At 41.1% G+C, this 22,005-nt stretch overlaps 1 protein-coding gene across 7 annotated transcripts in view; it reads left to right on the top strand.

The window, feature by feature from the left end:
- Positions 1-3,326: 3,326 nt before the first annotated feature.
- Positions 3,327-22,005, top strand: part of pbx3b (pre-B-cell leukemia homeobox 3b) — a 56,872-nt gene continuing 38,193 nt past the window's right edge. For 2 of the 7 annotated variants that reach the window (XM_084946058.1, XM_084946061.1), the window contains exons 1-2: positions 3,335-4,844; positions 5,450-5,523. In XM_084946058.1, coding sequence (XP_084802184.1) covers positions 4,597-4,844; positions 5,450-5,523 — 322 coding nt within the window. In that variant the 5' untranslated portion in view covers positions 3,335-4,596. Of the gene's footprint in view, positions 4,845-5,443; positions 5,524-22,005 lie in introns of all 7 variants that reach the window. The other 5 variants (XM_084946055.1, XM_084946059.1, XM_084946057.1 and 2 more) reach the window with 5 other exon arrangements.

Genomic DNA, 22,005 nt, shown 5'->3' with positions numbered 1-22,005 from the left:
AAGCACATTTGTAAAAATATTGTCATTTTATTTAACCTAATGTGCAGTACTTGTGGAAACAACATGTCAAATTACGTCTAAATTATTTCTCCTCAGATAAACTGACCTGCACTGTTTTCACACCAGCAGCAGTGGTTAGCACAACCCCTCGGTTATGTAAAGATGGTTTTGTCAACTAGTAGACCCACAGTGTCTTACTGTAAGGAGCTGTCACATACGGAAATGAATTATGTTGACATATGGCTGAAAACAACGGCGAATAGGCCTGCTATGCAATGCAATGAAGAATCATGCACTGCAACAGAGGAGAGGAGTCGGAGCCGTACCTTTGAGCCCCTCTTGACAGGTATGCAGTGTGACTTGACAGCTCAGTATTTCAATGATAAATGCAGTAGTCCTGGGACTCCCATTCACTAAACTCAAGAGTGCATTGCTCCCATACTTCAAGGTCAAATGAATGAGCAAAACCACACAGACCACTAAAGACAAATTAGGTTTTTTTTCTTCTTCACATGTTGAAATCGATTGTGATGTGAACATTTCAAACTTTGGAATTTGGTAGATACACTAATGCAAACTTTTAGCGTCAGTGATTTCCTTTAAATTGACCACGTCAGTCAATTTTATTGTGAAACAATTATATATTCATTTATAGGTAAGATTTTCTTACCTATTCTAGTAAGGAAATCAGAAGCTGAAAGGTTATTTTAAGTAATGACTCACCGTATCATGACTTCAAACTAATTTCTTTCAGTAAAAGTTGCTTCCTTTTCACAAGATCGATCCACTCACTGAGTTCTGACTCATGAAGATGAATCATTCGCTAAAACTATTCACTATTTTAATACAGCATTATGTGGACCCCTGACAGCTGCCAGGAAAATATTCAAAAATGAGCACTTCCTGAAGTAATAAGATGATTCTAATAATGCTGAACAGATAATGCAGTGATGTAAAATATGGTCATGTCACATCATATCCATCTTTACCATCTATATGAGACAGGTGACTTTCACAGGTGTCATCAGAACTTAAAATGTGTTAGCTATGTGTGACATCACTGTTATAGCACGCTGTTTTTAAATATTTGCCATAGAGAAAGTGAAGACCACACACTGGATCACACCAGCGAGATTTCCACAGTCCACAGCCACAGTCTCAAACCCATAGTCAATCTCTTACTTTATTCCAGTGTCAGTTACACACCTATAAAATGTTGCAACTACATATTGCAGAGTTGTGACTATCATTTTGACAAAATCTGTCAACAGACACACAGGCGAATACCTGGCAAAGCACTAAAAAATGCCTTTGTGGTGGTTTCTGCAACATTGTCTTGACGACCACATTTTGTCACAGTGACACACATACACACACACACATGTAGATGTACACACAAAGACAGATAGAGCAAGGTTAAAACAACATCAGCTGTTACTAGTAGATATCAAACTTTCATATAAAAGACACTTAACCAGGGAGCTACAAACATATTCAAGCTTAAGAAGAAGGTGGTATTTTGTGAAGCTGCCATAGCCCCCGGCAGTCCCTCTATTGGTCAAACAACACACATCTTTAATTCCTGCCTTCGTTTTGAGCTCAGCATCACATCTGTAAATCTTTGAAGCTTTATACTGTACGATTGCGACACTGCTGTGTTGACAAAATCTGTCCACAGACAGACATACAAACACCTGCCAAAACACTCAGAAGTGCTTTTGTGGTAGTTTCCGCCATAGTAGTTGTCTCCAGGAAAACAGTTTTTCATGATGACGCACTGACAGACTCACAAGTTGAACATAATGCCAACTTTCCATGTCAGAGTAACTTCTGGTGTTCATCAAATTCAGACTTACATTTTCCATAAAATGAATGAGCTCTTTTTTTTTTTTTTTTTTTAAATCTCTTTTTCTTTATTTAAAAGGGTCAACACAGTTTAATGAACATCAATATACCAAACATGTATATTTGTCAAATATACATGACATGTTTAAAATGCAAAGATGTCACATTCTAGAGAAACTGCTAGTTTACATCTGTAGATGCAGGGAAGGTCAACATAAACCTTTCAAATAAACAAAACCATACACATATATGACAAAAACAAATGAAATATGTTTTTTTGGGCAAAAATGTTACAGTATTTTTCTCTACATTTCAGGTTTCATGAATTAAGCTAATTCCAAATCTGATAAATATCTACACATGCAACATAGTCAAAATTACAGGCAGATGTTGACTGTATAGAACATCCTGTTTGTATTTTTGATTAAATTAACTGTGAAAAAATAATTAAATAAATTGATATTTTAAATGCACATGTTCACTCAGGTGCTTATAAAGAAAACCATGCTACATCCTGGTATACTGTAAAGTACTTTGCGTCCACGGTACAAATCAGCAGGCTGGTTGGTCACCAACTACTAGTTTTTATTATGAGAAATCATGCATAACATAAAGGAAGAGCGTGCTCACAGAGAGGCTCTGCCCAAGTTTGAACCGCGGAGTCTGGCTGTGAGGCAGACGTGCTAACCGCTGAACCACCATGCTGCCTGCCGAAACTCCCACTTCTATTATTGATGGCTGCACATTCACCTTTGCACACAGTTACCAACTGGATATAGCGCTTTACTTCAGAAGTAATAAATAGCATTTTAGGCAGCTTTTCTGTTTTTTCAGAGGTCCGGTGATACACTGGATGGGCCGCTTTAAACTACTTACACGTCATTTATTCAGTGACGTCAGGGTGGAAGAAAAGTGGCTGGTGGAGAACTTAACAACTCACTTGAGCAAACAAGTCCATATATTTAGCAACAGGCCGTGCTTAAATATTGTTTATGTGACTTTGTCACTTCATTGCAGGGTAATCAGAACCAAGCAAAGCCTATCTATCAAAAGTTCACCATTAACGTCTTTGCACAACACAAGCCCTCTTTTGTGGTTTCTTCGTATAAAACTCTGTCCACATCCTTTATTCCTACACGTTATCGCTGAATTCATTTTAACTGAAGGGAAAGCCCCTATTTTCTTTTTTTTCTGATCTCGATGCTTATAGTAGAGGTGCACTGTATATTTGCTGCCATTCCTCCGGCTCAACAACTTGTCTGCTGCCATAGCAACTGCGAAGGAGCACAGAGCAGCGCCGCCTGCTTGTGCAGTGGATGTCACTCGTAGCAACGACCAATCAGAAGTTACCATCCTTTTGCAAGAGCTGTGGTGAAGATGGAGGGATGAAGTGGGTGGGCTTTCGGCATCATGCATCTGCCAGCATAGGACGCGGAGCTCGTCAGTCTTCGTCATTCTCGCCCGGGATTGGTCGAGGAGCTTTACTTTCCAATAATATAAACATGTCTACTGCTTGCCTGGCTTGAACCGAGGCTTACAAGGGACTGTGCAGTTCTACATCAAACTGTATAAAAACTCTCATTATGTGTTTGCTTGTATTGCTACAGAGCTAAATCTTTGTTATTGCAAGAGAATATGCACATAGCTGCACGTGCACGCGTGAGGAAACGAGGATACCCTGCTGCCGCTGTTGCAAGAAAGAGAGGGGACTCAGCCGTGCTTTCATCATTATAATCACCATCCTAAGTACTAGCGCTTAACATTTTGTTTTTCGGTGTTCAGGCGAGAAGTGACAAGAATATAGACCCCTCCTCTGCAGGGCGGAGCGTGCATTTTCATTTCGTATTTTGTATTTTTTTTTTTGTGATTATTTTTTTTCCTGCCCTCTTCCCTGCTCTGACACGTCTGCACTGAGTGAGTGGCATTGGCACACTGTCAATCGCTCACTACTGCTGCCATCAAACAACATAAAACACACACAGGCAGAGGCTGGAGCTCATAAATTTCAGAAGGGCAAGATATTTTTTTGCGCATCGCCTTTATACAGCGTTGTCTCCTAATTAATTTCCTCTCGCCGTTGCTTTTTTTTCTAAGCAGAAATCTCCCAACTTTTTGTACATTTCATATTTTTTGTAGTCACATTTGGAAACCTTGCTGCAGATTGTGTATTTTTTTTTTAAATACTGTCAGTTGTCGCGGGGATAATTTCTGCACATTTATAGCTGACACCTGCGAGCCTAAGATTGTTTTTTTTAATTTGTTTACACGTTTTCACAGCGGATATCTTTTTTTTTTTTTTTTTAAATTTTGTTGCCGGTGCTTCACGAGGAGGATTTGGACATTTTCGAAAGGAAATGCGCCGGAATCCCACGAAGAGCGTTAATAAATGAGAGACCACCAAGGACCGTTTCTGTCTCTACCGCCCGTCAGAACCCAGAGAAAAGACTGATTGCTATGAGGATCCGTGCGGGATGTGATGGACCGTCAATTTTGACAAACAAGTTTTAAAGAAGAAGAGAAAAAAATATTCATGCGATTTTCTACAAACACAGCCGAAATCAGCGTTTTGGCACTTTGGACCGCGCGTAAAGCGACGACAACTTGGACACAAGATTTACGCTAAAAAATAGTATTAATAAAAACTGCTGCATATTTTTTTAACAAAAGACGCGTGTGTGCTGCCTAACCCCGAAGAATCACACAACCGTACATCCTTCCAGTCTGCGGCATATGTTGTAGCCGATTTCGTATATGAGTTTTTCAATTTGTGTGGCTCAGTGCACAGACTCTTTAGCGGCTACTATGGACGATCAAGCCCGGATCATGCAGTCGATCGGCGGTGTCAGTCTGGCTGGCCACTCGGTACAAGGAGGCATGGCACTGCCGCCTCCACATGGACACGATGGGACAGACGGAGACGGAAGAAAACAAGACATTGGTGACATTCTGCATCAAATAATGACCATAACTGATCAAAGTCTGGACGAGGCGCAAGCAAAGTTGGTTGATTTATATGTTTTATTAACTTCGCCACACCAAAAAAAGAAAAGAAAAAACAAAACAAAACGCCGAACGCATCATTATTGAGATGTGGCCCGTTTAACTTAACTCCCCAATGCACAACAATAGGCTGGAGTGGCTTTAATGATAATCTCACTCTGAGGTGTATTTATTGCCTCTCAAAGCTTTAACACAGTGAAAGTTGCCACTGAGGGAAGCACAGCATTTTAGTTAAACTGTCCTAGTGAGCACGTGTTTTATAAATGTTCATTCATCTACAAAAGTCTACGTGGTGTTCAAACACAATTAATGCCAGTGGGCTCATTTTATGCAGGGAATTGCCACTGAGATAATATTTACATTAGGGCTTGGTGTTATTTGGGAAATGCTTTTTAAAAAAATAAAAAATAAAAATACTATGACACAGTATACATTTTAGAAGAAAATGCTAACTTTCTGAAGAAGAGGCTTGGAACATTGGGAGGCATTATTAAAGTGTCAACTAAACTTAAAAGCGTGTCCAACCCTATTAACTGTTTGTGTCAGACGTGTGAACTATCAGTGAACTTATTTCAGTATTTTATTTTCTCTTATACTGAAACAGGAAACACGGACTGAACTGTCACAGAATGAAACCAGCACTCTTCAGCGTTCTCTGTGAAATCAAAGAAAAGACAGGTAAGATCTTTGTCTAAAATACTGTAATATCAAACTATAAACTCCATCGTTACAGTGATACATGCAATTGAAGAAACAATAAAAGCACACAGGCATTTTTTTTTACCTCTCAGTGAGCTGATGACAGCCTGCATCCAGGTTATAGGTGACCTCTGACCGAATGAATCAGTCACTTTTTAAAAATATGTCACCGTACCACGCAGAAACTCCCGTTGTCACGGAACAATAGGCAGAGTCTTCTTCCACTGAAGATGCTCTTTTTTTTTCTTCTACAAGTGTGCTTTAAAGCACTGGTTTGCTTGGATTTGAACATAAAGTGCGCTCCAGATTTCACACTCACCACCCTGCCAGTGAAGAGACTGGGGAAGTCCCGTAGCATATGCTCTACATATCCTAGATCACACAGAATCCATGCTGGAAAACCTGACAACGTTTTGCCATCAACTTATAAGAGATTTTTTTATTAGTCAAATCATACGATGGGCTCGCAGAATTAATAATTCGACTGCAGTTGTATGAAAGCCTTCCTGCAAAGGTGGATGGTTAATCTTGAAAAATGCAAACAACACATCTCCTGGAAGCTTAGTTAGAGAAAAGGATTGTGAAATAATAATAAAAAAAATCCTCTTTTTATATATTTATATGAGCATAAACTGTTATTTCTGTTTTTTAGGACTAGGATTGAAAACCTTTAGCATGCACACACACTTCATTCATATATTATTGAGAGTTGTAATTACAAGCATTCATTTTTTATAGCTTAAACTTTGTGTATTTTTTTATTTCAAGTCCAAACCTGTATCCCATGAGATTATTGGTTTTACACCTTATGGTCTATTTTCTTAAATAAGGACACTGGCTTTTTGATGAAAATTTATTTTGCAGACAATGCTTATTGAACAGGTGCTTCAAATATCTACTCTCCTATATGTTAGCTATTTATTTTTCTAGTAATATGTATTTTTAAAATGATAAACGAATTTGACTCTACTAGAAAAAAAAGAGTAAACCTGGTGTTTTGTCAGATTTGTGACCTTTGTGCGGTTTATGAGGAAATTAGCTTGAAGGAGGTCATAAAAGTTTATGAACTTCCTCAACACAGGTGGCGTCCACAGGGGCAGGCCGAGGGTCCACAGTCTAGCCGAGCTGCTCTGCTATGTTTGTGAGCCTGTTGATTTCAGGCAATGAAAGAGACGGAGCAATAATAAAAAAAGAGTAGATGCAGATCAAACACGATGCCAGCTTTGAGGCGGAAGTGTTGCTGCGATTGTAGAATGTGGAGCTCACTGAAAAAAATAAGTATTAGAAGTGATTTTTAGTTTCAGACCCAAACCACTTTCCCACATCAGTTTTACTTGTTTGTTTGTTTGAAGTTATAATGGCTCCTGTTTGAATGTTTAAGCTGTGTGAACTCGAGTCATTCAAGTTAGCATGGAAATTATTTAAAGCAACATCATTTGGTGTGTGCACGTGCACGTTTGATCGAGATCCTGGTAAGAAGTGAGTGTGAAAAAGAGACGAGACAGAGGAGGAGAGTGAGCACAAGCCTGCGTGCGTGCATGTGTGTGTGTATGTGTGCATGGTTAACCTGTGGTTTAGAGTCACAGCCTCCCCCTCTTAGCCATTGACAGAGCTCAGCTGGTCTGGTGGCCTTGTTGACCGGTCTGCTTTTCCAGCTCACAGTAAGCCTTTCACTGGCTCCTACAGCATCATTCACAAGGCTTCCTTGGCCCTTTCATGTCTGTTGAGATGGCACATGGGGCCGCTGTCTTTTAGCCATGGAGCCCACCGCTGCCTGAAAATGGCTTTTAATAATAAATTTGAAAGTGGTCCAAGAATCATCAGTGTAATTACTGCACACATGTATCATGTTATCAGGGCTTATTGCATGGTGTGCAGGTGATTAGTAAGACTAAGGTCTGGCTTTCGTATTATTTTGTGACGAAGATGGCGAGACTCAGTTGCATTTTGAAATGATTGCGTTTTGGAACGGAAAGGTTAAGAAAATGCATTTTCTAGTAATAGCAAGACACTTCAAAGCGTTTTTTTCCAAGGTGTTTGGAAGTTTATGGCACTCTTTTAACTGTTATTGTAGAGCTACGGGCACATTTCTGCATTGCTAATGCCCTCGAAGTATTAATTCACTTTGATATGCTAATTAGAGAGCATTATGCAAGAAATGAGATTAAGTGGCAGCATGAAGTCATTTGCCTGTCACTAAATTGAGTGTTTTAGCAGGAAGGCTTTTTCCTCCAAAATTTCTTGGTTTTGCATTTAGATAAGCTGAATGTGAGATTTGGTTGGCAAGTGTTGTTCTTTGTGCTTTCATGTGTGTGATCTTTTTTTTCCCTTTAGGTTCATACATAAAAAAAGACAAACAAATCAAAATCTTTCATGTCTCTAACTGTTTTAGGACAAAGGATGCATTCACGCTGTACCTTTTCCCCCCCTTAGGCTTCATGAGGAGACAATGAATGCATTGAGTGAAAATTGCCTGCGATTCAGATGAGTTTTGCAGTTATTCCTCTGTGCTGGGTTTGTTTTATCCTGCTGGCTACTCCCTTGTCTTGCTCTCTTGCTTGGAGGAGAGGCTCACAGCAGCAGGAGCAGCGGGAGCGGCAAGAATAACAAAGGTGAAAGATTACCTCCATATGGTATTTCTGACCAGGAAAAGAGAGGTTCTGTAGCAAGACTCCTCTTTGATGTGAGGTTTAATCAATAGAAAGAGATTACAGAAAACTATTACAGGCTAAATCATGGAGTACTACAGAGAGGCTTAGCCCTCTCCACAGCTCTCTCAGCTGCGTGGCGCTTCTTTGGCTGCGTATTGACTTGTTGTTTTCGTGACCTTTGACTCATCAGGTTCAGAAATGGGGGGTCTGGAGAGGTAGGGGAAGGAGGGAGGGAATGTGGCAGAGATTCAGGCTGATGAATGCTGCGATCCTGTGTCAGAGGCAGTGGATTAGGGAGGGTACTGCACTCACAGGTCGAGGCGGTGTCGCCGTTTGGTGTTTTTTTTTGTGCACGTTTTTGATATGGCTTCTGAAAGAGCTGAACGTGCTTTCACGTGTGCATTTGGGTCTGTCCACGCTGTGTTCGGTGCTCAACTGAGAAAGACTGTGCTCACTAAATACAGTTCAGGATGAGCCTGTAATTAACCACATGCAAGCCGGACTAAAAGTGTTACCTGAAGTAAATAGAGTTAGGACTGAGTGGGTAAGCATTTCTGAATTCTGCAGGGAGCATGAATTTTAGTGCTGCCAAAGTTAATGAGGAAACTAGTTCTAATTGTATTATTATTATTATGATTATATTTTTATTACACTTTTTTTTCTCAAAATTAGGGAGCTAGGGAACAAAAATATATGTTATTTTAGTCAATTCTTTTCTTTTCTTTTTTTTGGTTCTACCTCATGGGTTTTTCTTCATCCTGAAAAGGCTCCAGTAAATGCATGACAGAGAACAGAAAGCTATTCAGCAGCAGACACAATTGACTTTGGCTGCTTTTTGTCTCAGAGAGCCCCAGTGATGCGGCTGCACTGACTAGATAGTGTTGTGCCGAATGGCTTGCGCACAGCTGGGTTCTTGACTGGCTCAGTGTCAGGGCCACTAGTGCTTCCCCTTCTAAAGCACAAGGGGGACCGAGGAAGATGTGGCTATTATCTAAGTAGCTCCCAAATACCCTCCATTTCCCCATCATCAAAGATGAAAAGAAGGAGAGCCAGACAAAGAGGAAAAAAACAGAGTATACATATTGGTTTCATTTGGAAGGGTAAATGCTTTTGTGTTGTGGCGATAGATGTCTCTGCAGCTGTAGTGGCTGGTATCTGCACGTACAGAACCTCAAATCTTTATTTATTTATTTATTTTTTTGGGGGTGGGGTGGGATGATCTAGTGCTGTCCTTCCATCTGCACACGCACGCACCCATCTTCTTGCACACGTCTCCCTCTCTCCCCCTCGAATCGCTTCAAGCGTTTTCTGCGGGCTCCTGCGCGATCAACAGCTCATAATTGTTTTTTGCACATACGTTATGCAAATGAGCCTTTATGGCAACTGGCATAACAATTAGCATCCTCCAACAATATTTTAGTAGGTTAATTGCGAAATTTCTGAATTGTACATCTGAGTTGTTAATTAGGCATGACAGAGGTGGTGAAATAGTTATCTTCAGGCGGTGGCAGCCAGCAGAGGCTGCTTTGGATGCAAAAAGGAAGGATTGATTGAAATTAGTTTACAGCAGTAGGAGCGTGCCTGCTGGAGACTCTTTGCATGCCCCTCTTGCTTTTTGTGGCATCTGTTTGTTGCTGAATGCAAAAAGCACGAGGCAGACGCAAACGTGAAGAAGGTGGGTCACATTTTGACACCTGTAGAAATATTGCGCTTTTTTTTTTTTGGCTGTTTGAAGAAATACTCGTCCTGCTGTTGTTTTTAATTTTAATTTTTTTTATGTCACTACAGCTGGACTGTAAACAATTTTATAACTTATTTATTCCACTTTTTATTTTTGCATTTTTTTTAAATGTTAAAGTTAAATGTAGCAGGGAAAAACAAAATAAAATATCCATCCATGTATTTATTTATTTATAGGCTAAAATGTATTGACGAAAAAAAAATTGTTGCAAAATCTAAAACCACTTTTAATGCGTTTCTGATTATGAAAACACATTTCATTATGCGTTTTTCTTCCCTTACACTTGTAGTGATTCTATATGATTTCAAGCTATAGCTGGAGTTTATTTACAAGTAAGTAAATAAAGTCACAAAGAGACTTTATTTTAAAATTACTCTCCAAGTCTCTTGTGTCATGATGTTCATTACTGTGTCACCCGATGGCCAAGTGTATGTAATGCCATAGAGCTGGTTATTAGTGTAAAAAGCGTTACAGTGAAAGACTGGCGCAAAGCAAGTCCTCTCTCAGTAATGACTCTGCTATTTATAGGTCCCTATTTCATTAGCCCTAGTGTTTCAGGGAAGAGTTTTCCTCATGGGACAATAGACACCATGATGTTCATTTACTCTTGTACACATTACATGTGGACAACTAAGTGACCCATCATCTGTGAGTGCAAGAACATGGACAGCGCTCTTGAATTTCCTCCTAATTTAGCTTTTTTTGTGTGTGTGTTTAATCTTTTTTAATAGATGGACTTTTTTTGGAGGGTGTGTGTGTGTGAAGGTGTTACAGGTGATGCGGTTCTCTTGCTAAAATGATGAAGGAGTTAAAGCCACCAGTCACTAAATGCACACATTTGTAATATCTCGACACCGTGGCGGTCTGCGGCTTGTTGTGTGACAAAAGCGACGTGATACACAGTCGTCACCTTTCTTCTCTTTACACACGATTGTTTTCCAAAAACGGGGGAAGGAAAAAAAGGGGCTCTTTGCTGTCTCTGCTACATTTGCGAGCTTGAAAATGTAGCCCCTCTCCCCATTGTTCCAGATGCCATTGTTCCACGTTTCATACATTAGAATGATATATTGAAGGCAGAAATGGGAAAAAGACTGCAATGCAATGAAATTTTAATCAGCGTCTTCTGCTGCTTTAATAAGGCAAATAATTCTTATTGGCTGCTGTGTTAAGATTTCTAATATTTAATTCATAACAAACCTTGCATTATTCTGCTCTTGCCCTAAGACAAGCTCCACTCTGCTGCCTGCTAAAAGGCAACGATGGAGGAGTGGAGGGGGTGTTAAAGGAAGTGCACACCCAGCATTTTTCTTATCAGTTTTGGCATAACTATCACACTGTTTTGATATCGTCCGTGAATTCAAATATCTGTTTAAAATCCTTTTAACTAAATGTGTCACTGGAGCTAATGATGGAGAAACTGGGCTGGCACTCCTGGTGATCAGTGGACAAAGACTTAAGTAGCTTTCTTTGTAATTTTGTCAGCAGTCAGTTAAGTGCAACCATTTGCCGGGCTAACTGTCTTTTTATTTTCTTTAGTCCTTGAAGTTCATTTTTGCGTCTGAAGTAATGGAGAGATGGCGAGGGGCCAGCAGCTAGGTGCTGGCTCATGTTACAGAGAAACGGTGGGACCTGTTTTCGTCTCTCGGTGAAATGGCTTAATTGGTGTCAGAGCCCCAGGGATAAAGGCCTCTTGCTCTGAAACACAGCCACACAGGCCCTGTCTTCCCTCAAACCAGGAGGAACGGCCGACGTCTGCTGGTGAATGAGGACTAAGCCGTGGCATAACAATACCAAATGATGTTTGGGATGACAGAAATTAATATGCACTTGCTCCCAGAAAGCTATGATTAATGACGGCGAGCAGGGAAATGCTGTCCCTCCTTTTGCTCCTCTTTGATGGGGGATTGAAAACCAAAAAGAAGGAGGGAAAAAAAGGCTGGTTTCTCCTCTCTTTAGAAAGTGGAGGAAGTACATTACACACTGCTATTCTTTTTTTTTTCTTACTTTATCCTCAAGCAAGAGGCAGGAAAATACCGAGCACTGGTAATGAATTTTGGAACCATTCAGTAACATTGTGACCTACTATATTGTCCCGTTGCAAAATCCTCACATATACATGGATCCTTTTGCAAAGCTGCTCACCCACTGGTCATAATTTTGACTCTAGTTAAGAATCTGATATCTAATATTATTTGTAATCTTTAAAAAAATTAGCAAATGTAATTTTAATAAGAGTTAATAAGAGATGACCTGACGATGGCTTCTTTTCGTATAGAATTTTACGCACGCCCATTGATTCCAAGCCAAAGGTGTGAACAAAATGGTGGTGTGCTGTTGCCATGATAATGATCTGTATCTGTTGTGTCCTAGGAGGAGACGCATGAATATTTAATTGTGTCTGCTCGAGAGATTCCCCAGACCCTTCTGTTCATTTCTTACTTTCTCTAATGTGTTTCCACCCTCCCAGGTACTTCCTCTCTAAGTAATGGAGAATTAAAGCGTGCATTAAAATGATCTAAATTGCAATGTAAGGGATTTCTAAGGACATTTGTCTCAGCACAATGCGGCTGAAAATTCAAATGGCAAGTTTTGACAACGGACATTCTGCTGACACCGTGTATTTGCTTCACGTTGGCTCCTCAAATAAGCATTTCCTCTGTCAAAGTGATTGATATGTATTAAGCGTGCGCTTTTTACATCACGCCGCTTTGGGAGATAATGTGGGTGCGCGCATATAAGTTTTAAACAGCGAATGAGTTCCTCCTCATATTGATCTATTTGTGTTGGCGGAGTGGCAGGTGCTATACGAAGACTGTGTCAGCTTTGATTGTTTGTGTCAGTGATCCGAGCCGACACTGAGCTCTTTTACTGTTCGTCACTGCACTTGCTTCCTGTTGATGAATGGCAGCGCACTGCACAGATCCTCAAAAAAAAACCTCGTGTCTGTGCTGTCTCACCAGCCCTCTGAATCAACCTTGGATCTCAGAGATTTTTTTATCTCTTATGTGTACACTTGGATTATTTTTCCCTTCTTTTTATTTTGTAATGCTAAACTGTGGGACATACCTAAAATGTCCACAGGACTTTTTTTTATTTTTTATTTTTTTTTATTAAATCCAATAATGTAAAAGCTTTCAATGGGAAAGGGAACATCAGTTGATGAGGGACAGGAGGTGTGGTTCCTCTCCTTCTCTAAATATTCAAGTTTAGTTCTTAACGTGCATCTGTGTGTGTGTGTGTGTGTGTTGGCAGGCATGCTAGGTTATGGCGTGAAGGTGAGCCTCTGTAAGTATGCAGAGCACGGCGGGCCTCGCACGGGTGCTGAAGGAGAGCATGGAGTGGCAGAGTTAATTTATTTAATGACTGAGCGTCTTATATCTCCCCAGCCCTGATTAGAATCCATGCTTGATGAGGGAAGCGATAGAGGGGAGTGCGCTGCCCCTAGGCCCTAGCACGTACATTCACGGTTTTCTTTCTCCAGTGCCTATTTTCCCCACCCCCCCTCCCAATCCACTGGGTTTTGCAATAAAAAAAGAAAGACATAAAAAGGAAAAGTGCACCACCAAGTAGGATAATAACCGCTTGTGTCCGTCGCGATATTTCGTGATTATGTCCGTACATGTGATCGTTTTGTTGCACACTGGCAGGAAATGCAGCTCTGAGCCTGATTAAATGTGCGTGTTCGTGTGTGCGTGTGTGTGTGTGTGGCGTGCTCCGTGATAAAGACGAAGTGCTGTGGAGCTCCATGAACGTGGGAAAGCCAAACAGAGCGTGTCACTTTGGCAGCACGGGCTGTCAGCATTGGGGAGCTGCAGTTGTAAAAACCATGACCTTCCTCTTTGCCAGCATGTCTCTTGCAGAGCCAAAGCACTGCCCTGTAGATCTGGGCTGGCTGTGGGAGGGAATACAAACACGGAGAGAGGGACAGTTGGAAAAAAAAAAATGGCAAGAGCCATAATTGTGAGGAAGGGGCGGCTGAAGTAATGAAATACTTCTTGGAGCTATCATAACTGAGAAGGTGAGGGAGGGCTAGCAAAGAGGGGGGAAAACACTCGGCGGCTTCTAACATTTCCACGAGCCATCATCAGTAATGCCGCTGCAGCCTCACAAACCAGAAATTATTTCTTCAGGCGTCGCTGTCAAGTGTTATTCAAATAACACCAGCCTCACATTTGAATAACAGCCGACATTTTGAATTAATTAATCAGACAAGATAGTCTGGGCCTTTTCTCATTAGTCTACAGGTCAGGCTGGGGAAGATATATGCGCCGGTGATGATATACTTGTCTTTAATAGTGATTTATGGAGATTTTGGATTGTACTCGATTTGTCAAAGGGCCTGGTAGCAGAAAAATAGAAGAGTGTATATTTCATTACCTAATCTTTGATACGTTCCACGATGCTAAAAGATACAGTCCCGTTGTGTAGCTGCACAGGAAGCTCTTTTTATATTCGCTCTTCTTGAGTGAAGAGGCACACACACACACAGAAACACACACACAGAAACACAGAGACACACATTTAATCTCATACTGTAGGCTTTCCATTTTACTTTTCCTATGCAATTAAGCGAGAGCTGTAAATTATAACTGTACCCTACTTTAATTATCGTGGTGTAAAAATAGAGTTCCTGTCTTTGAGAGGATTTCATTAACTTACTCAATATTCCATGTCAGCTCGGAGGATCACAAGATTGCAGTGAGGTTTGTGTTTAACATCCTCTGAATCAAGTGGGTTACTTACCTAGATGCTATTTAATTAATAGGAGGAGCAAATAGCAGTGGGTTTGCATGTAAATATAGACTCCATATCTCCCTGGCTGTAGTTGACCTCAGCTGGTTTGACATTTTATTTGGGTTTCATAGTGGGTTTTGTGCGTGCGTGTGTACGTGCGTGTGTCTGAGTGTGTGTGTGTGGTCACTGCGAGCAAAAAAAGTACAGTTTTGAAAAGGATAGTGCTCATCATGTAGTGTCACTTACTTCATGGGTTGTTAGATATGAAGTTCATCAGCAGCTATTTGTATAAATATATTTTTTTAACATACAGAGGGTTTAATTACCCAGAGTAGACATATACATCTGTGATTTTATGCTGCACAACATGTGTGTGTGTGTGTGTGTGTGAGTGCTGGAGAGTGTCAGGAAGCTACGAGCTGTTGCCATTCCAGTGAGCAGCCCACACAAAATGCACCAACACCAGTGTGACAAAACATTCAAATAAATTGCTGTCAGGCTGCTGAAACACCAAGTGCAGCGATTTTTATCTGACATGTGGAAGACCCAGACATGCAGTCCTGACAAGTAACGCTGGAGCACCTGTGAGAGACGAGCGATAAAAATCAGGATACGCCTGATCCTCGGCATAACAATACCTATCATTACTTGATATTATTACTCTTCTTTAAGAGAGAGCTCAAGATGGAAAGATAGTCTCAACGCGTTGGCTTCTTTTAAAGTCTGGATAATAAATGATCTTTGGCCGCTGTTTATTTAGACGCCCACCCCCAAAGAAGAATTTATGGTTAAGTGGAATTATGAAGGCTGATGGCTTTTCAACAAGTATTAAAATGGCTTTTACATTCATGCAGAATTGTTTATTACTCTGAGAAAATGGTCGTATTTATTTTTTTTTGTCTGAAGGTTCAATATAAAAAGTGCTAGTGTTAGAAAATTTAATTTACCGGTCTAGCATCAGCATTCACAGATGCAATCAAATGCACAACACACACACACACACACACACACACACACACACACACACACACACACACACACACGTTCTTAAATATTTACATTAGGCTTTTATAATGTTTAACGCTCTTGAGTAATTCTGCTTTTTAGTTCTTTGCAGCTTAAATAGAATTTAGTGCAAAAATCAACCTGACTGATGATCCTGATTGACTTAGTTTCACCGCTGCACGCAGCATGGAGGCACAAATTAATACTAAGAGAGTCTGCGTTGCTTCACTTATTCTCATTGAGTCTCCAAAATTGACTCAGTAATTCTTAAATCCAATTGAGAAGCATTAAAAATGTGCTTTTTTCGAATCTGCGAGACAAAGGACTCACTGTGCAATGTGCCATCCATTCTCTACTGTATTGTTATTTTCTCCCTTATAGGTTACTAATGAGGAATCGGCCCTCATTATGATTTTAAGGATGAGAGAGGAAAGCTTTTAATTAATGATACGTAAATGGTTCTGAATTGATTATGTTAGAATATCAAGAGAGATGGGTAGAAGCTGTGGTGTAATATATTTTAATTAAGAATTAATTAAAAATGATGGCAATTTTATAGAGGCAGAAAATAGAAGAATTTATTCTCTGTCACAATTAAATCAGCCCCTGATTTAATAAACAGACACATGCTGTATTCACTGAAGAGTTATATTTATACGTTGCGAGGCAGAATTATCCCAAATATTAAAAAAAAAAAAAAAAAGATCAGCGCAGTGTGTCAGTGGTCGACCACAAGCTGGGTTCTCTGGGGTTAATGGTGATTTATCTCATTCCTAATTCATGAGATCCTCCTGGTCTGTGTTAGGTGGATCAATAAAGCTGTGTTTCCTTTTTGAATTCAGTGTCTACAATTAGATTTGTGACGTGGAACACAATTAGAAGTAAGACATGAATGCATGTTTTTATCTCTGGTGGCAAGTGAATGTGCGCTCCCAAAAGATATCAATCTGTTTATGAGGTAAAAAGATTTGTGTGAAAAAGATGACTTGTGACTAGACGTGGACCCTTGTTAACCCTTTTAATTGTTATCTGCTTTCTTTCATTCATTCTTCGGGGCATGGGGAAGCGGAGGACGGCGCATTAGCCGTGCGCGCCGCTATTAAAGGGAGAGAGGTCTTTGTTTTCTGCTAACAGTGGCGTACATGCTCCGTGCTAAACTCCGCGATCAATGGCAGAGAGGCTGCTATCACAGCACTCGATGCAGGCGTAGCTCAGGGGGGGCGGGTGGGGGGGGGGGCGTGCGGCGGGGGTCCCTGGTGGTTCATTTTGATTGGAGCACAGAGTTTTGTGTTGAAAGGCGAGGGAGAGACAGGCTGTTGGAAGCAAATCCCCCTGGATCAGTTAGAGCTTTGCAACAAAAACACCTTGATATTCCTGGGAACATTTGCTTAGGAAAAAGAATGAATTTAAATAAACGGGCAACGAGAGAATGAAATGATCTAAAGCATTTCTGAAGGTTTCTGTGCTCAGAGAAAGCTCGTGTATCTCTGGCTTAGAATTAATTTAGCAGCCACTTTTCAAATCACAGTAAAGCGCTGCAGTGTACAAAATGGAAATCAGTGTAGCTGAAGTGTTTTGGTAATGTCGTTCAGCAGTCTTAAAAAAAATTTAAGTTTTTTAAACAAATGAAATATATAGTAGGTGGAGGGTGTTTAAGATGGTGTTAAGTTGATTGTTTGTGTAGCAGCGTGTGAAAGAAAGCCTATATTAGCTAACCAATCTAGAGTGGGAGTAAGAAGAAGAAATGCCCTTTATTAAACACTGAATAGATTATTAGTCCGAGTCTCCTCACGCGAGATCACCCATAGAGGCTCAGAGCCATCAACAGTCACGTGCGCGCACATCAAACGTCTGTGAGTGTGCACACAAATATAAACGCGTACGTGACGCGCAGAGGGACACATGTTGAGGAAAAACGCACAGGGGCCCCAGATGTGTTCATGCATGCACACGCTGTATATATTGCACGCACGCCAGTGGCTGGCAGAGCATCTTCTTTTTTGACACCTGCAACTAGTTGCAATACATCACTGTCAGGATCACTTTCTCCACCCATCCGCATTTGCACGTTAGTTATCCGCGGAGGCCTTCGTCAAAAAGTTGAGCAGTCCTGACATCAGCTCCCTTGTGGGAACTGAAAAGGTGAAGTTGTGCTGGGAGTTGCCGCGGCGGGTGTCATCGCTGGCTGTACTCGCTGCACCCAACAGCACCGTAATGACTACTGAAGAGAGAAATGATGCTTTAACATGTAACTGTTATGCCATATTAATTGTGTGATGGGCACGTAAAGGGAGATTGTGAACGGCAAAGCCAAACACGTTGTTTTCTTCCTGATACTTTTCCCAAGTTACAACGAATATTGTCATAAAATGGAGGGAAAGACATGATAAAAAGCCAGGTGGAGCTTATTTTATTTGGTGGTTCTTCTAGTAAATGTACTTGTGTAAGTGACGACGAGTTTGGCTGTTAAGGAGGAAGTAGTGAGGGCATGCTACCCCCTCTGTGAGCCCACTGCGGAGATGAGGAGAGCCTGAGAGTGGCATTGCTAGCAGTGAGCACCAACAGCGCACCGGCCACGACAGAGAAGAGGTGGGGAGTAGCGGTTGGTGGGTGGGTAAGGTGGGGGTGGGGGTCAGTATCTGAACTGGCTGATGGGAGCCAGAACATGAAACAATGCCGGGGGAACGTCTGGTGGGTTCGCTGCACAGAATTACAAGCGAGGGAGCAGGCCTGCTGAGGCAATTACAGCTTAATGGGGTCATTTGGAAGGCAATTGCCAGGGGTTAATGTAGTATGGAGAGATGAGGTGAGATTGAAGTGAAATTTTTGGCTAGAAAATGTGTTCAAATGAAAAGGGAGCAGGCAGACAAGTCGTGCACTGATGGGGTGGGAGGTTGATTGGGGGAACTGGAATGCAGGCTTTCACTGCCTCACAGAGAGACATTAGGCCTGACCGTTCACTCCAATGTACACCAGTGCAGGCAAGTGCACATGTCTGCACAGGTACTTTTGCACTCTTTCTCCTTTTGGCCTCTACTTTCTGCCCAAACTGCGAACAAGAGGCCCTCTGTTAGCACTCTGCTTCTGAACACTGCCTGTATTACCCACAGGCATGCCCAGTGGAGGTTTTCTTTTGCCTTATATTACTTGTGATATCAATTCCTGCATTGGGAGCATCAACCATCAGGGTACAAAATTGATTTTTTTTTTTTTGTGCCATACAGAGAAAGATGTGTCAGATAAAATACAAGAGGCACCTTAGAGAACAAGGATAAAAAGGATCATTATGTGCTGTTACGTTAGCCAGTTCATTACCTTAATTGCTCAACATAATCCGGTGTTGGAAGGGTGCATTGGAGCTTTGGGAAGGAGTCTTTGCCAGGGCTTCCTACCCCGGGTCTCATCTCCCTGATCCCCTGATCTGCAGTAAGCAGACTGATCATGCTAAAGCTAAACTTTGATCAAAGCCAAACTTATTTAAGGTCAGCCATGTGAAATCTCCTGGGAGCTGCAGTGTGCGCCGAAGCGGACTGCGATATAGGAAGTAGTACAGCGCTGTGGCTTGCTGCTACTGCCGGTGACCGTGCTGGATCACTGGACAGCAATAGCATTATCATCAGCCCTTTCAAGTCTTCAGCATTTTTACACGATTATGCTCAACAGTGGAACTTAAAACCATCCACGGCTGGAGATTCCTTGAGAGTGCGTTCTCGCTCGCACTCTTATCCTTCTCTGTCTGTCTTTTTCTCCCCCTCGCTCTCTGTCATCTCTGTGAAGTCTGTGTATCCCCTCCTCTCCCCTCCTCCCCCCTCCCCTTTCCCCATCTACACAGGGTTTTGGCCAAGAGCCGGCCACTTCACTGAGGCAGATTTTCCCAGGCTCCCCGAAGGCTATTTTACCAGGATTCCCATTAGATCTTTACCCATTACCAATGTTCCAAATCATTTACAGAAGAATCTATTTATTTTATGTCGTAATGAATTCATTTGACATGCCTATTCTTAATGAAACTCTTCTTTTAACATGCATATATCCCCGAATGAATCATTTACTGTATTTTGTATATTTGGTTTGATTTTTATCTGTCACTGTCTCTGAATATGCCCCAAATCATTCCCACAGTATGCTCTCCGTCACAGTGCAATATTGCACAATGCAGAGGTGGTGGAGCATTGTGTCAGTGCTGCAGGAAAAACAAGGATGATGCAACTGTGTTGTCATTTTAGATTGACAAATAGACAGTGGCAGACCATCAGATAGGGGAAGAGAGTGGAATGGTATCGCTGACAAACTGCTATGACCTTTGGGGTCCTTTGGCCTCCAGAGTGCAAGGCACATACAGTGTTTACCGCAGGTCAGCAGCAGCATGAACATGTTGCTCCCCCATGGAGAAAAAGCCTATTGTGCTCATCGCACCGAATCATCAACACCAATAATTGGTCAGATAATCTTTAGTCAACTGGACGCATAGTTCCAAAATATGTTTTTAAAAAATAAAAAATACAGAATCTGGTCGTTATTTCAGCTTTGAAACAACTATTAATTGGCTGTGTCGAATATGCCAAATTCAGTCTGTAGTGCTTAAAGCCATGACATCATCCAAAGAGAAGTAGAACTCCCAAAGCTGGTAGGCACTTCTCTTTCCCGTATTCCATGTCACTAAAGCATCCCATCAAAGCTCGCCTCCTTCCTGTTGTAAGGTAGGAAAAAAAAATCGATGCTGCAATCTTTTCTTTTTGCCTCCTCCAATCCGTAATTGAAATGGAAAATCAAATGAACGGCAAGCAGATAATTGTTTTATCAATATTCCCTGCCTGCCCTACAAGGGTCAGTGCAGAATGATCATGAGTCGGGGATATGACGAGGACAAAATGTGAAATTGAACAGCTAGGAGGCAATAAATCAGCCTTGACAACTAAGAGTGACCAGCATGTAGCTGCAGCAGGCAGCTCTCCCTTCAGAATTTGTCCTAAAGCTGTCTGCACTAAATGGGGAATATTCATCTCATTATTGTTACACTTAATATTGCTATCAAATATTATTCTTAGAGTCCAGACGGGAAGTCAAGGTCACCCCTTTTATTATTGTTGTCATTGTTAGTGCGTGATATTGAGACTATAATGGAGGGCAATGCCATATGGTCTGCTAGGCTTACAAAGAGACAAAGAATACATTTAGTGACTTGTTGTGAGTTGAGCAAATTGGTTTGTTGTTTGGTTTCCCTTTGATGACTCCTACCGCTTAACTTAACATCAGATTACATGAACTTTATATTAACTTATGTTAACTTACATTCTGTTGATTATATTTCTTTGGAGCTGGAGTTCTCAGAAGATAACGTTGTGCTGCAAAAGTCTGTTTTTGTTTTACATCCAAAATCTGCAAATAGGCTGAACTATAAAATCAAAATAAAATGAATGAATGAATGTTAGAAGCTACAGTAAGGCCACACTCATCAGGTAATCAATTAATGACTAATTAGTGATCAGCGATGCATGCTAGCTTTTTTTATGTTCTCCTGTTCTTATACATCTTTAAAAAAAAACATTGTGCCAGCTTTCAATGTCTTGCAAAAACTGCAGATAAAACTGTTGCCAGGAATCGACATCTTAAATCATGTGACATCCCTTCCCATCTGGCTCATCCAGTTGCAAGGCATTGACAAAAATATGAAATTGATTTGGTTGACGGGTGTTAAAGAGCCGACAGGAGAATGTCACAAACAATGAATGGTCACAGCTTGGAGGAAAATCAATGACAGAGGTTGAAGCCAGTCTAGAGTGCTACTTGGCAGCGTTACACTGTTCCTGGGAAAGAGCTGTCTTCTGGCCCTGGTTGTCTGATCAAAAGGAGAACTTGATCGTTTTAATGATGGAGGATACGATAAAGATGACAGCTGAAATAAGGACGCTGGAGCAAAGATTGTCTGACTTTTGTGTAGGTCGAAGCTAATGCGTTGTTTGCAATTCATTTTAGAGATTTTTATCCATATCCATAATTTGATGTGTGGCTGTAATTTAAAGCACATAGGTGTGCTTATAGCCTTTTCAGTATAACTTTGCATGGTGGAGATGTATAAATAACACTGGTCTACAGTCAACAGATGAGAGGAAACAAATCCCTTTTAGTTTTACTGTTTGGATTATCATCCTTGAAAAAAAAAATGAATTGGCAGAGTGTCTTTCAAGTGGACAAAGTGATGAAAATCCCCCCTACTTTGTTGGGATTGCAGTTGTAAGCTTTGCACCATATGCTACTTTCCTCTTTAGCTGGGATTATGCCATCATTATTGCTGATAAAAGCTGTTTACTGCCTTGGCTCCAAATCGAT

The sequence above is a fragment of the Perissodus microlepis genome, chromosome 12 (assembly GCF_051167445.1).
Source record: "Perissodus microlepis isolate ML-2025 ecotype Zambia chromosome 12, ASM5116744v1, whole genome shotgun sequence".
In the NCBI taxonomy this organism is placed as follows: domain Eukaryota; kingdom Metazoa; phylum Chordata; class Actinopteri; order Cichliformes; family Cichlidae; genus Perissodus; species Perissodus microlepis.
This window is presented reverse-complemented; position numbering and strand designations above follow the sequence as displayed.